The sequence below is a fragment of the Oncorhynchus gorbuscha genome, linkage group LG21 (assembly GCF_021184085.1).
Source record: "Oncorhynchus gorbuscha isolate QuinsamMale2020 ecotype Even-year linkage group LG21, OgorEven_v1.0, whole genome shotgun sequence".
Lineage (NCBI taxonomy): Eukaryota > Metazoa > Chordata > Actinopteri > Salmoniformes > Salmonidae > Oncorhynchus > Oncorhynchus gorbuscha.
The window spans coordinates 12,960,845-12,972,442 of record NC_060193.1 but is presented as its reverse complement, the minus strand read 5'-3'; the positions used below and the strand labels follow the sequence as shown (position 1 = coordinate 12,972,442).

General features: G+C 41.4%; 1 protein-coding gene and 1 non-coding gene across 3 annotated transcripts; both read right to left on the bottom strand.

Moving 5' to 3' along the window:
* Positions 1-3,880: 3,880 nt before the first annotated feature.
* trnal-aag lies at positions 3,881-3,962 on the bottom strand. Its single transcript has one exon. It is a non-coding gene; the product is annotated as a tRNA-Leu (tRNA).
* A 139-nt stretch (positions 3,963-4,101) lies between these two features.
* her8a (hairy-related 8a) lies at positions 4,102-10,344 on the bottom strand. Of its 2 annotated transcripts, XM_046318641.1 has the most exons (5): positions 7,997-10,344; positions 7,615-7,789; positions 7,050-7,145; positions 6,863-6,935; positions 4,102-5,493 (listed from the first exon to the last, which is right to left on the bottom strand). In XM_046318641.1, exons 2-5 carry the CDS (start codon positions 7,684-7,686, stop codon positions 4,880-4,882), a joined length of 855 nt encoding a protein of 284 aa, XP_046174597.1. In that variant the 5' UTR covers positions 7,687-7,789; positions 7,997-10,344; the 3' UTR covers positions 4,102-4,879. The 2 variants fall into 2 exon arrangements, with proteins under 2 accessions (XP_046174597.1, XP_046174596.1); XM_046318640.1 differs by having other exon boundaries at positions 7,615-10,344.
* Positions 10,345-11,598: the final 1,254 nt, after the last annotated feature.

The window sequence follows — 11,598 nt, the reverse complement described above, 5'->3', positions numbered from 1 at the left end:
AAATACATTTGATTTGATTTTGATTTGATCTCCAAGGCATTCCTAGTCGATCGCCAAACATTTCTGTTAAAAAACCAACGATAAAGCCTTGTATTCCTATTTTCTTGGTTTGTCAAGGAACTCTGTATCCAGTGATAGAAAAAGTACCCAATTATCATACTTGAGTAAAAGTAAAGATACCTTAACTGGAAATACAAATAGCAGATACATTCCATTACAGCTGCGCCATCGTAGGTTTGAACAGCAAGTTTGTCCGGGAAATTAAACACAGAGTTGGCATCACGCCCACTTGACACATCAAAGTAGCCCAAGAAACATTCTTGAATAACACCCTGATCATCTACATACCTGACGATATCTGACAACTACAAGCAGACTGGTGGCACCATAGGTCCCAGAGCAGGGGGCATTTTTTATCCCCTGTGGCCCAGAGTTTTTCCTCATCTGTTAACCTAACAAGGAAAACTCTGGACCATATAAGGTATGGCAGTGATTAATCCGTTGTAAAAAGGTTTTATAAGAGTTATTATGGGACCAGTGTTTCATAATCAGGTCACACAGTTTAAAAAAACTGAAGAAAAAAAACTCCTGGCCCTGGGGCAGATGAAAACCCTTTCAAACTGCAGCAACCTTTTACTTGCTCGTATTCATTATATTTACATTAGGAGGGGGATTTCCTCTACCCAGACACAGAGACAACAACTGATAGACAATATTACTCACAGGGCTGAGCTTGCTTTATGAATGTTTCCATCATGCAGTTATATGAAACTGTAGGCCTTATAAACCAATTAACTCACATCTGTCATCACTATTATGTTGATTGATTCATTCCAGTCAATAATTTTGGATTGAAAACGTGTTGGCAGCCTAGGCAGACCAATTTCGAATATATTACCAAATTTGATCACGTTCACATTTTGTCCTGACACACAAATGGACTATAAATACATAACGTTACCAATTCGTTTACCCTGACCAACTGGACAGCTCACAAAGGCTGTATGCAGCTGCTCTTATTAGTAGCTTACAGTTGATCAGACTGAAAAATGGTCTAGTTTTCATTCCATACTGCATGTCAGATCTCTAATGTTTAGGTGTAGCCTAGGCTGCTGCAACATTTATATCATTACATTTGTTTGTGTCTCTAAATAAACACCGGAGGAAAGTGGAGCCTACTTTACTGCCTAAACCTCTCACTTTAATATTTTGCTGGATGATGCGATGGAAGTTATCAAATCATTCGGAACTGATTTCAACATCCCAGAAAAGACCGTTGAAATTTCGATATGCAAGTAAAGCATTGTTACGTGCAATTACCGCTGCAAGCTCATTGTAGTTTCCCTTGTCGGCAAAATTTACCCGCTTGTAGTGTCCTCGAAAAGCTAATTATTGCATGCCCAAAAACGTAGTGGTGTTGACAAGCCGCTTGAGAACATCCCTGTTTCTTCTTTCTCTTGTGTCGCGCAGTTTGAATACGCAGACCTTTGTCATGATCGATGCAGCTTTTTCCCTGAAGCTTGAATCTGATGTGGGCATTTATATGCTTCCTGTGGAACGATTGTTCTTCGGGTTCCTATACCCACCTTTCGACCAGGTCTCAGACCTTCCAAAAAGCAGGCAAGGCAAGCAATACAGGCGGCTTGATTAAAGGCTCCATGTTAACCAGCTAACGTTATACTTTTGATACCAGTTGGTATTGAAAGCCTTCACCTTTTCATCCTTCTTCATGAAACGGATCTAAGGCAGAGGTCGACCCTCACTTTTAATTCGCACCGTGTACCCAAGAGAATGAAAGGGGTTCTTCAACAAAAAGTCCACACCATTTTCGGCAATGTTGGTTATTCTACTGTACCCTTCTGGCGGAGAAAACTGAACACTCGCACTGGTAGCTAGCTAGCTACTAAAGTTAGCAAGGTAAATTTAAATAAATTGCACTAACTACACACAAAATTTAAGCTAAAAAAACGAGAAAACAATGTATAATATACTTCCTCCGTCTCCTGTAAATTGAATTGAATAATATAAAAAAATGCTCAACTATCACTTTTCACCCTTAATCTCTATCCAACAATGTCACCAAGCTTCTCAACATATAGAACCACCATAATGAACAATCCCAATACAACTCACTAGGTTCGTTCTCTGATCCTAATTCTATGATTGGATGGACAACATGTCAGTACATACTGCAAAAGTTTTGATTGGTTGGAGGATGTCCTCCAGAAGTGGTCATAATTACCTTGTATGTCTATGTAAGGCCTACGAGCCTCCTAGGTTTTGTATTGAAGTCAATGTAGCCAGACACCTACACCATGGTGCTACCACACAGTGCTGTTGAAGTTACTGTAGACGTTCATTGCAAAACAGTGTATTTTAATAAATTATTTGGTGACATATGAATATATAAATACAATATTATCAAAAAAGGATACATTTTTTAATGTTGAACTATTTTTATTTTTTATGAAATTTCCCTGAGGAGGATGGTCCTCCCCTTCATCCTATGAGGAGCCTCCACTGAATGAAACCAAGATTGAACTCTTTGGCCTGATTGCCAAGCGTCACGTCTGGAGGAAACCTGGCACCGTCCCTGCGGTGAAACATGGTGGTGGCAGCATCATGCTGTGGGGATGTTTTTCAGCGGCAGGGACTGGGAGACCAATTGAGATTGAGGGAAAGATGAACGGAGCAAAGTACAGAGAGATCATTAATGAAAACCTGATCCAGAGTTCTCAGGACTTCAGACTGGGGCGAAGGTTCGCCTTCCAACAGGACAACGTCCCTAAGGACACAGCCAAGAGAATGCAGGAGTGGCTTCAGGACAAGTCTCTGAATGTCCTTGAGTTGCTCAGCCAGAGCCCGGACTTGAACTCGATCGAAAATATCTGGAGACCTGAAAATAGCTGTGCAGCGATGCTCCCCGTTCAACCTGACAGAGCTTGAGAGGATCTGCAGAGAAGAATGGGAGAAATTCTCCAAATACAGGTGTGCCAAGCTTGTTGCGTCATACCCAAGAAGACTCGAGGCTGTAATTGCAAAAGGTGCTTCAACAAAGTACTGAGTAAAGGGTCTGAATACTTACGTAAATGTGATATTTCAGTTTATTTTTTTATAAATAGTTTTTGCTTTGTCATTATGGTGTATTGTGTGTAGATTGATGAGGGAAAATAACAATTGAACCTGTAACGTAACGAAATGTGGAAAAAGTCAAGGGTCTGAATACTTTCTGAATGAACTGCAGCTCTCAACCCATCTTGTTTATCAGGATTTGTTTGTTTTTATTGAACTTTTGACAAATGAACTTTTAACGAGGCACACCTGTTCATTAAGGCATTCCACCTCATGAAGCCGTTTGAGAGAATGCCAAGAGTGTGGAAAGCTGTCATCAAGTCAAAGGGTGACTACTTTGAAGAATCTAAAATATGAAATATATTTTGATTTGTTTAAACACTTTTTAGGTTACTACATGATTCCATGTGTTATTTCATAGTTCTGATGTCTTCACTATGGTACAATGTAGTCAATGGTAAAAATAAAGAAAAACCCTTGAATGAGTAGGTGTGTCCAAACTTTTGACTGGTATTATATATATATATATATATATATGTGTGTAGCCAGGGATTCCTAAAAAATAAATTATGCAACAGGGACACCTAGTGGTGAAATCTTTTTGGCTTACGAATGTACACTGCGGCCATCACGGATATATATTTATTTATTTTATGCGACAAGTGACAACTGTTTCCGGTAACTATTAAAGATACATGATTTATAGCATATTTAAACTACGAACTGGTATTCGCAGTTGGCAATGGGGCGTTCGGTAAAAGATTATTCCTACGGTCAGGCCAAATTAAAGTTCGGTCAAAAGCTTGCCTGACAGCGGTGGGATTCGAACCCACGCCCCCGAAGAGACTGGAGCCTTAATCCAGCGCCTTAGACCGCTCGGCCACGCTATCCTGTGCTGTTTCGTGTACATGGAACTAGAGTACTTTCCTAGACCGATTTTTATATATTGTTTTAAACCCATACAATATAATGGTATCTCTATAATTTGCTATTCATAACTTCAGCATACAAAAGATGGTTCACATTTACTATTGTTTTAATGTCGTTTTATTCAATTCTGAAAAACAAAGATCCAGCACACACACATTATTTTAGCTGTTTCAATATGAAACAGACCATCTTCTTGTAATATACAAGGATGAAAACATTTCCAAAGTAAGCAATTCATTGTAATTACAAACACTAGATCTGAAACAATTAATCAAATCTGTTTAATAAATGAATCAATCAATTTATCATCAGTGTGTGACAAAACAAATTCCACATTCTGTGACCATTTTCTACACATTGAAAACATAAAATTAACACCAGCGAAATACTTGGAAGAAAACACAATTGTTTTTACAATGCTTACTTCTGGCCAATCTCATAAAAAAATACAAATATTTGTACGTCTAAAATGTGAAGCATTTAAACGAAAAATGAGACCATAGAACCGCTGGCAATGCAGTTAATACAGCAGAACACTACAGACATGTTCCTAGAGGGCTGATGCATCTGTCAATCACACCACAACATATTGGATTCAATTTGACAGGAAGTGAAACTTGTAGATCCACCTAGATCTTTATCTTCTGACTTCTGCACTCAATCCAGGAACAACAGAGTTGAGCGATTCCATGAGATGGAATTAGATCAAAAACAAAGAGTCCCTGAGTTTTTCCCGACCACAGCATGAGGTGACTGGGAAGGAAAAACCCCAGGCCCTAGGTGGTCTGCTGCCAATAGGGTATTTTTTCACTCAGATCACAGGGTAAGGAAAAACTCAGGGGTCCTAAAGTGATGAAATGTGTGTGTGTGTCCTCTTTCACCAAGGCCTCCACATAGAGGGGTCTCCCACAGGACCGAAGAAAGGGGGCAGGGGGGCGGGGTGAGACACCCCTGGCTGGGGGAGGTTGGGTGAGCTAGAAGGGGAGGAGGCAGGCAGCTGCTCCCTCCCATCTCTCCCAGAATGCACCTGCCTGTGGGGGGCATGGAGCGGGGAACATATTATGGGCGGGGTCAACGGCGGAGAGGTATGATGCATCTGTAAACGGCGAGGTCGGAATAGACCTACTCCTCCAGAAGGCAGTGAAAGTGGAGACTGGGGATGTCCAGAATTGGGACTAGCACCACTACTACTACTACTACTACCGTTACAATTACCAATGGCCCTTATCAGAGTCTCATTGACCCCACCAGTGATAGGCCTTGTTGGGGTCTGATTAGGCCCATTGCCACCAGTGTTTCCAGGCCCAGTCTCTGAGCTGATGTGGGGCAGAGACTTAAGGAGGTGATTGAGGAGCTGGGCCCCTAGAGGCTTGTCCATGTCTGGACAGCCCAGGAGCAGGTTATGGACCTCCTGCATACACTGGATGTATCCACTGCTGTAGCGCTGCCGGGACTGGAACCCGACGCTGGGACCAGCAGGGATGCCCGTACCTAAATACAGAAGAACCAGTAGCAGGGAGTCAGGGGTGAGAACAACTCAGTCAGGTTTAGTACGTCCTACAACGCATCAGAGGACGCTGGTGGGAGGATCTATAGGAGGACAGGCTCATTGTAACGACTGGAATGGAATTAATGGAACGGTATAAAACACAACATACATATCAAATTTTATTGGTCACATACACATGGTTAGCAGAGGTTAATGCGACTGTATTGACCACCACATGATTGACTCCGGTCCATCAATCCCATTTCAGCCATTACAAATGAGCATGCTTCCTATAGCGCCTCCCTCCAGCCACCACTGCAATGCATAGTTACAATATCGTCGGGAATTAAGAATATTGGTGTTATGCACTAATGTATATGCAGTGAGCCGAGTGAACACATTTAGATCTGTCAATTAAATGTATTACTTTATATAACAAATAAAATAAATCAGTTATCAACTGGTGAATGTGATCAGGGTAGTGAAGGTGGCTCTCTCATTCCCTGGCTTGCTTTGAATTTCAGTTTGTCAGGAGCCGTCAAACAGGTTCCGTCAAACAGGTTTTCTGAATTTACCCAATAGGAGCTCATTGATATGTAGAGTGAAGGACCCCTATTGGGAGACATTAGTCAATGATTGACAACACATGATAATCCCACCCACTATAAGGGTTCCAATAAATTATATGTAATAACCCTAGATTACCAACAGGGGTGCTGTTTAGAATCCACCGCACATCCATTTTGGAGCTATATTTTAAACAAAAATATATAAAAACATTTTTTTTAGACTATCAATTTCTGTCCCCACTACAACAAAGACATGCTTAATTAAATACATTGTTTTGTTTTATTTAAATAGGCGAGTCATTTAAGAACACATTCTTATTTACAATGACGGCCTACTCAGGCCAAATCTGGATGATGCTGGGCTAATTGTGTACCGACCCTATGGGACTCCTAATCACGGCCGGATGTAATACAGCCTGGATTCAAAACAGGTACTATAGTGACACCTCTTGCACTGAGATGCAGTGCTTTAGACCACTGTGCCACTCAGGAATAGCTTTGTCCCTTCTTATATAAACACACTGGAGAATTCCAGTATAGACTGCTCCTTCGGAGGAGTACCAATATGGCGGCCGGTGGCTTCAAAGCCTCTCATTGGCAATTACCTAGGTTCAGAAATCTAGGGTTTATACATATTATTGGTTCCAATGCTTACATTACCCCATGCAGCACTGGAGTATAATTTACAACCAGCTCTGTATGTTCCATTAGAACTTGGAACAATGGAAGAATATTGCATTAAAAGTGGGCTAGGATATTCTGTCGTTGATTAAAGTGATGGTGTGTGTCTGTATGTGCTTACCATGACCCTTTTGTAGACCCTCCATGTGTTGGACAGTAACCTCCAGTACATCAGCCTTCTCCAGTTTAGATTGCTAACAGAAGTCAGAGTTAAATAGGGAAGAAGATCATGCAAATGTTATGAAAGTTTTATGGTTTATCAAAAATATTCTCATTGTGCGTCTATGCATATGTGTGGGCGTACTCACATCTAGGTTATAGGCGTCCACCATGATCCCCTTCAGCTGCTCAAGGCTGCAGTTGATTCGCTCCCGCCTCTTCTTCTCTATCAGAGGCTTCCGCAGCTGTCAATCAAATCAACACTACAACTAATACCCCTGTTTAAGTATTAATCAATTGAGCTGGGGTAATGTGGGTTTGGTACTTTAAAGCCAATTATCTCAGAATCATCTGTTTGTAGGTAAAACCTTATGGTCCCAAGCTCTCAATTTTAGTTTTGGAATGAAATATAAGAAATGTTACTCCGTCTGATACTACAATAAAGTGATGAGTCTGCATCTAGACCGTGTTGAAGAGAATTCAACAAACTGCAGCCAAACCTTTTGCAAAGTCTACCAACTGTCTCTGCACGTTGCATAAATGCATGCATCTTATTACATGTAGTAGTGGGATATGCATGCATGCATTCATTCATTTGCATCAGGCAATTAAGGATTTTAATGGGGGGGGAAATACTTCGAACAATTCCTGCACAACCCATACCTTGATGTATTACCCAGTTTAAACCAAAGGCCAAGATAATTGCAAGCCTACCTTTCGTTCATCTTTGGCGTTAAAATTCTTCTCGGGAGCATTTCCTCCATGTTCCATGTTGGAGGCCGTCATCCTCGCGCTGCAGAGCGCACACCAAACCAGCCGACCAACTGATAGCTCTGATAGCTCAGCTTCACAGTCCACACTATCGGTGTCCTAATCTCCCGTGGGCAGTCTGCACGCAATTAACCAAATGACGCTAGATTTGACTTCTGGCAGTTGAAGGCTACCCACAGACAGAACTCCGTTTGTACTGTTTTAATGGATGGAGAAACACTGAGTGAACTAAATTAGAATAGAAGCAGGAGTAAAAGTACTCTCCCCGTGTGGGTGTCAAGCACCACAGCCTCCCGCCCCCAACACCTCGACCCACCGACATTACCATGACAATGTGTGGGTTCTCTCTTCCCGAACTTTCCCACAGCCCCGCCGTGGGCACGTTTCATGGCACATGGTCCAATTCTCCCCGCTGTTGTCAAGCGGGAGAATGGGGAAGATAGGAGGGGGGCGCGGGTAAGACCTGCAAAGCGCGGACGGCACTGGAGTTTGAAAAGGACGTTTTTGATGGATTGATGGATGTTGCCAGCTAGAAAACTGGGCACACACTAGTTGAATCAACGTTGTTTCAATGAAATTACGTTGAACCAACCGGGAATAGTAATGGATCGTTGACGAAAGAATGGCTATTTATTTATTTTTTGTTGAACGTCGGGACCGAATCGCATCAGCGATAGAGCCGTTTATTTGCATACTGCTACCACAGATAGAACAATGAGACAGATATTTCACTAAATGCATCAATGTGAAGCATCCGGTTGGCGTTTCCACAGTTTTGATGACAGCTGAAAATTACATTTGACATGGTGATAAAGTGTATCACTTATTCATGCTTTATGCAGCTCAATTGAAATAAACCAATAGGCCTGGCCTATACCTCAAGCGTCAATAAACAACACTTCAATAACAGTGGATAGGCTACTTTATCTGTAATAAAATGAATCAGACTGTTTAGAAAATATATTAATTCATACAAACAACATTAATCTACAGCAATTAAACTCCCCATGCCCTCCTCCTTTCAGACTTTTCAGCACTCAAACACAAAATAGATCTCCCCACAACCAAAAAAAGTAAGTTAGACAGGGTGGGAAAAGTCATACAACAATAGCAGCTAAAGAGATCTCCCCCGCAACCTTTATTTTCAAACTCCAAAATCCTCAAACTATTAGCTTTGTCCCTCTGCCGTGTCCCGCCCCGATTTCCTGCACTTCTTTTAGCTACCAACCCCTCCTCACTCCAGTTTATTATTCTCCCCCTTTTTATCTGGTGGATGGACACACTCCAGTGGAGCGTGTTGTCTCTTTAGCTCTTTCCTTTCTGCCCTATAGTCCAGCTGTAATGACCCCCAGTTAGCAGAATAATGATCCAGGTGCTAAAGCCTTCACGCCTATCTTAAGACCATAAAATACAAAGTCGTTTTCTTCCCTTCGCTCTCGCTCACTCCTGCACCTGATCAATGTCCAAGGCGGTTGGGGGAAGGGTTTTATGGCTTAGTTTGTTTGACAGGCTGTAGTCTCTTGATTTTGATTGATAGATTGACAACTATTTGGTTCAGAAATTATGTCACTTTACTCAAGTATTTGTTTCTTGGCCTAGAATAGTTGTGGTAGTCTGTCCTAGTTTCAATGTTCCGGTATCCCTCTGTGTCTGTTGTTTGCACTTTGCACTTTGTGTTGGTGACTTCTTCATCAGTGGAGAGATGGGGGCGGGAGCAACGGTTAAATAGTGAAGGCCAGATTCAAACCCACAGACATATTGAGATGCCTAATACACACATGCACGCACACACACACATGCGCACGCTCAACGCACGCACACACACACTTCTCTATTTTTTTGTACAGCTGCCCTAAAGAAAACTTCACATGCATGCACCCCTTTTCTGTCCTCAGTTCACACAAGACAGCCTGCCACATTATCACGCACTGCACTCCTTTTTGTAGCCCCATGTGTTGACCTCAATAGCGCTGTCATGCAACTGATAAACTACTCTAACGGACTGCCCTGGATATGACTGCCTTGTGATTGTGTGTGATTAACTACAACTCTCTTGAGAGAAAAGTTGAAGTTTTAGATTTGTAGACAAGACACATGGGAAAAGTCCTAAAGATGCAATGAAGTGTTTTCTCACACAAAATGATTAAGATGAGTAGCTACAGGTGGTTCAGTCGGCTTAACTCTGGTCTCTTATCAGTTTGTGCTTTAGCTAGGTCCTCTGATGTATATTCAAAGGAGCTGGCTATAAAGCATACACATCTGAGACCAGGCTATGCTCTGCTTGTAAGAATCCCAAAATAATCAATCACTCATCGTGGTCAAAAACAGGAACATTTTGTCACAGTGCAGGGTTATTATTGACATGGGACTGATATGTATGTTATGGTAATTTGCACAACATCTGTAATTATCTTGCAGTGTTTCATTTCACAAAGGCAACGGTTGACTATGTGGTTATAACTTGAAGAAGAAACTACTGTTCTGCAATCTCACACCCACACACTGTCACACAGACAGGCCTAGGCCTGTTTCTTAAACGCTAACAACCTCAATCTGTAAATACACGCGCATGCGCACACACACACACACACACACACACACACACACACACACACACACACACACACACACACACACACACACACACACACACACACACACACACACACACACACACACACACACACACACACACACACACACACACACACACACACACACACACACACACATAATATGGACTTGGTCTTTTAACAAATATATCTTCTATATACCACCCCTACCTTGTCAAAACACAACTCAAACGCATTAAGAAGGAAAGAAATTCCACAAATTAACTTTTAACAAGGCACACGTGTTAATTGAAATGCATACCAGGTGACTACCTGCACACACAAAGTATCTTAAACTCAGTGAAATGGCATTGCCACAAACAGATAATGAGATGAGCGAGGTGCAAGACTTCAGCTCTCACACAGTCACACACAGTATGTGTGCATGGCTTCGCGTCACGTAAATTAACCACTAATATGTTTACTTTCTACGCCATATCGCTGTCTACCTTTAAGTTATTATTGATTTATTTGTGGTATTAATTTTGATAATATTCATTAATATACTATAATTAATTTATGTAATAATAATATACACAATGATTACTCAAAATGTGCATCTGTCTATTTACCACTGAGGGCAGGAGCCCACAGGAAGTGGTATTGCTCGGAGGCAACAGTGATACCAAAGAGAGGAAGTAGTGGGTTGGTGTGGAGGATGGGATGGGGGGGTAGGGAGTGTTAGAAACACTTTATGCTGCAATATAAAAATCCTATTTTGACATTGAAGCCACAGATTGTGTAGACATTCTGCTTTGAGATTGTTGTGACTGTGTATGGTCAGCTTTGAGATTGTTGTGACTGTGTATGGTCAGCTTTGAGATTGTTGTGACTGTGTATGGTCAGCTTTGAGATTGTTGTGACTGTGTATGGTCAGCTTTGAGATTGTTGTGACTGTGTATGGTCAGCTTTGAGATTGTTGTGACTGTGTATGGTCAGCTTTGAGATCGTTGTGACTGTGTATGGTCAGCTTTGAGATTGTTGTGACTGTGTATGGTCAGCTTTGAGATATTTTAGTAAAAGAATGTGAAAAATAACCAGGAACAGAAACATTTGAAGCTTGATAAAGATGTACTGTATCTACACCAAGCAAACTTTTAGAAAACACATTTGATACAACTTTGAAATAGTCACTTACAAACAAGCTTACTCGGTGTAAAATGTACCATTCAAGAGAATGGCAATATAATGTGCATTGCATTCATGGGGTTTGTTTTTGACACCGTTGATGTCTTGTCGCTGAATTATGATTTCTTAACTTTAACACCATCTTAAGTTAACACTCTATCATCTTGTACATCCTGTCCCTTTGAGT

What these genes read in the sequence shown, in the direction of transcription:
- her8a (XM_046318640.1), bottom strand. Translation starts at nt 7,686, where the DNA reads ATGACGGCCTCCAACATGGAACATGGAGGAAATGCTCCCGAGAAGAAT. An exon ending in ACGCCAAAGATGAACGAAAG is followed by an intron (nt 7,146 to 7,614) that starts GTAGGCTTGCAA and finishes TTTGATTGACAG; the next exon opens with CTGCGGAAGCCTCTGATAGA. An exon ending in TGGACGCCTATAACCTAGAT is followed by an intron (nt 6,936 to 7,049) that starts GTGAGTACGCCC and finishes GACTTCTGTTAG; the next exon opens with CAATCTAAACTGGAGAAGGC.